At 50.6% G+C, this 3,797-nt stretch overlaps 1 protein-coding gene across 1 annotated transcript; it reads left to right on the forward strand.

Annotated features, from left to right (window-relative positions):
* Positions 1-21: 21 nt before the first annotated feature.
* Positions 22-3,000, forward strand: ETH_00041905 (uncharacterized protein; the record flags this gene model as incomplete). The annotated part of the gene is made up of 8 exons (XM_013379955.1): positions 22-179; positions 387-506; positions 695-780; positions 1,068-1,207; positions 1,391-1,501; positions 1,942-2,014; positions 2,247-2,377; positions 2,954-3,000. Coding segments are annotated over 8 exons (866 nt in total), but the record flags the coding sequence as incomplete, so codon positions are not given.
* Between the last annotated feature and the right edge of the window lie 797 nt (positions 3,001-3,797).

Consider the following 3,797-nt stretch of genomic DNA (forward strand, 5'->3'; position numbering starts at 1 on the left):
CTTCAGGCTTGCCAGCAGCAGCTACAGCAGCAGCAGCAGCAGCAGCAGCAGCAAATGCGTTTGCGTTTCAGTCTGAGTTCGCCCGCATTTTCCTGGAGCGTTTATTACTTTACAACAGCCAGCTGCTGGCCCAAATACCCGTAGACCAAAAGATATACGGGCAAGCAGCACTTGATGGGGTGAGCTGCTGCTTCTGCTGCTGCTGCTGCTGTTGCTGTGATTGCTGCTGCTGCTGCAGCTGCTGCAAAGGCGGCGGCAGTGTTTGTTTTTGTGCTTCTTTGTTGCTGTCGTTGTTGCCGGCTACGGGCACTTGCTCGGGACGCGCACTGTTGCTGCTGCCTCCATTGCTGCTGCTGCTGCTGCTGCTGCTGCTGCTGCTGCTGCAGGCGCACCGCAAGTATGCTGCTCGAGCTTATGAGTCGCTGCTGGAGTCAGTTGTCTCTCAAGACCTGGAGGAGATGAAAGAAGACTTCTGCGCAACCACGGGCGCAGACCCAGAACTCGAGGTTAGGGTTTAGGGTTTAGGGTTTAGGGTTTAGGCTGCTAATCTGATATGTGATTCGGCTTCCAGCTTAATATGGGTTTCTGTGCTCCTCGTGTTTCAGTCTGGGGTTTTGTCTGCCGCTTTTCTGGGAGCTAGGGTTAAAGCTAGGGTTTAGGGTTTAGGGTTTAGGGTTTAGGGGTTTGGGCGCAGGGTTTAGACGATGCTGTCCGGTGGCAGCGGGAGCGACTGAAGCTGTGGAGAGCTTACAGCAAAGATGTCTCCATTCCCTCCATTCGGTAAACCCTAAACCCTAAACCCTAAACCCTAAAAATGCGGAATCCTTTTCCTTCGCAGCGGCTGCTGCGCAACCCTAGGTATGTGTGGGGCGTGAGGTTTTAGTGCTTTTGTTTCTGGCTAGGGTTTAGGGTTTAGGGTTTAGGGTTTAGGGTTAGGGTTTGGGGTTTGGGCTATAGTTTGTTTATTTTGAGCCAGTTTTAAAGCCCTGTGTCGCTGCGCGCTCGCGCCGTCGCCTTAGGGTTTAGGGTTTAGGGTTTAGGGTTTAGGGTTTGGGGTGTGTGTGCAGCGCGCGCCTGCCCGCCCCGGGGAGCGTTTTGGAACTTTGCCTCTTTGGCGTTGAAAATGAGGCTTTTGCAACTCAAGCAGTTTACGAAGCATTTGAACAATTAAAGAAGCAAACAGTGTACAATTTGCTGCTGGTTGTGGGTCCGCGGAAACCCTAAACCCTAAACCCTAAACCCTAAATCGGGGTTTGGCGGGCGCGGCGGCGGCGGGCGAAACCCGCGCCACTTCCCCCCGATCCGCCGAGTAAAGCGCTATTGAGTGCAATTAATTTAATTAATTTATCTTTTATTTTTGATTTTTAATTCAATTTTTTGTTTATTTCAGATGAATACAACGAACTCTTCCCAGTCACCCCCTACCTCTCCATGCGCTTCGAAACCACCAAATTCGGAGGCAAAATTCCCGCCTACTTCCTCGCTCTCCCGCGCCTCCTGAGTCCTTACAACGGGGCCCAGTTCAAAAGAGGCAAACCCTAAACCCTAAACCCTAAACCCTAAACCCTAAACCCTTGACCCTAAGCCTAGGCCGTGGGCCACAGCGTCTTCCGCGGAACGCCAGGCGGAGGAAGCGCGGCGCGCCAAGTGCAAACCCCAAACCCTAAACCCTTACCCTGAACCCTTAATAGCGGCCAGGACCCTAAACCCTAAAACCCTAAACCCTAAACCCTAGGATGTTCGTCGAAGTTTTAAACCCTCATGAGACCTTCAGACCCTGAATTTTTGCTGCGAAACGCAAACCCCAGCTGCAGCCCTAAACCCTAGCAAGACCCCCAAAACCCTAATTGAGTTGATTTGCAGCCGCAAGGCCTGACTCTGGGGAGTATAGCTTTGCTAGGGTTTAGGGTTTAGGGTTTAGGGTTTAGGGTGTGTGTAAAGGGCTCAAGATTGTGGCGACAAGCTGGAAGAGAATGAGGCGAAGAGATTATCGTCCTGAGCTTCTGGGCGTCAAGTGAGCTTCGTGCTAGGGTTTAGGGTTTAGGGTTTAGGGTTTGTGGGGCCGTTTTCGATGCCTTAAATCGCTGTTGTGGAGTTTTTTTCTGAAATGAAATGTGAAGGACTATTTCTTTTCCTTCTGAATGCAAAACCCTGGAAATGCGTGAATTATAAGTTCAAAATTGTCGCAAAAGATTAATTTCAATTCGCATTTCAATTTCAATTTTAATTCTTTTTTGTTTTTGCAGGCCCGAAGACATCCGCACTGTTCGCAACTTCTCCCCTCTCGAGTTTGCTTCTTTCGTTTCTTATTTGCAAAAAAAAAATGCCATTTACAAATTTCCCAGAGACAAACTCGAGTACTTCTACATGCTTTCCGGTCAGCAGTCCTCCCCGCATGTGGCTAGCTAGCTAGCTAGCTGGGTGGCTAGCTGGCTAGCTAGGTAGCTGGGTGGCTAGCTGGGTGGCTGGGTGGCTCGCTAGCTGGCTAGCTGGTTAGCTAGCTAGCTAGCTAGATGGCTAGGGGGTTAGCTGGCTGGCTAGCTAGCTGACTGGCTAGATGACTGACTAGCTGGCTAGCTGGCTAGCTGAATGGCTGCCCGCGTAGCTTTGCAGCTAGCGGGCTGGCTAGCTAGCTAGCTACGCATCTACGCAGTCATGCAGCTAGCTGCACAGCTAGCTAGGCCAGGTGAAAGCTTTCCCGCAAGGCGCAGTCAGCTAGCTAGCTAGCCACCTCGCCAGCTAGCTAGTTAGTTGGCTAGCTAGTTATATGGCTGGCTAGCTACCTAGCTAGCTAGCTAATTATTTAGCTAGCCAGTTACCCTAGCTAGCTGGCTGGCTAGTTATGTAGCTAGCTGTCTGGCTAGGTAGCTAGCTGGCTAGCTAGCTGGCCGGTGACTAGCTAGCTAGCGACTGTGGGCTTGCGTTTGCATGCGTTTTGGGGCTTTTGCTTCAGGAGGAAACGGATTTGAGGCGCGTCGGCTCTTCGCGACCCTTTATTGAATAGTTTTATTTTGAAACATTTTGAACTTAAATGGCTTTTATTTTGTTTCGAAATGATTTAAAACTGACAATTCGTATTCTTGAGTTTCGGCTCCTGCGGCTGCTGCGCGCCGCTGTTTTGGGGTGTACGTACACCTGAAACTGCAGCGCACACCGAGTGTATTCAACTCCGCCTTTCGCTAATTCGTAAATCCCCATTTTAGGGTTTTTAATTCACTTAAAATGAATTTAGACTCGCCAAGTCCACTGCGCTGGAACAGCGGCCAACTCTAGGCTTTCGGGTTTAGGGTTTCAGCGAGGCCCACGCCCGTGCGGACTGTGCTGCTGCAGCAGCTAACTTTGAGCACTAGAGGCCTCATTTATCTCTTTTCCTTTTTTAATTGTCTTTTGTTTATTAAAGTTTCATTTCTAATTATTTCTATTCTGTTTGAATGGCGTTTACTTGTGTTCCGAGCTGCTAAGGAAACAGACAGACTGAAAAGTTCGAAGTTGAGGCCTCTGCAGCCGTACGCATGCGTCCTGCATGCATGCATGCATGCAGGACGCATGCATGCATGCGTCCTGCATGCTTGCATGCACTCTGCATGCATGCGGCAGCCCCAAACGACTTTATAAATAACTATTCCTCCGCCCAAAGCCTCGAAGGCCCCGCCGCCGCCGCCTCTGCTGCATGCATGCAGTCTGCATGCATGCAAACTGCATGCATACGAAATGCATGCATGCATGCAGTTTGCATGCATGCAAACTGCATGCATGCACGGCCTGCAGCCCCACCTTTTGGGCAGCAGTTGGGGACC

This window comes from Eimeria tenella, genomic scaffold (genome assembly GCF_000499545.2).
Source record: "Eimeria tenella Houghton genomic scaffold, Eth_scaff4235, whole genome shotgun sequence".
In the NCBI taxonomy this organism is placed as follows: domain Eukaryota; phylum Apicomplexa; class Conoidasida; order Eucoccidiorida; family Eimeriidae; genus Eimeria; species Eimeria tenella.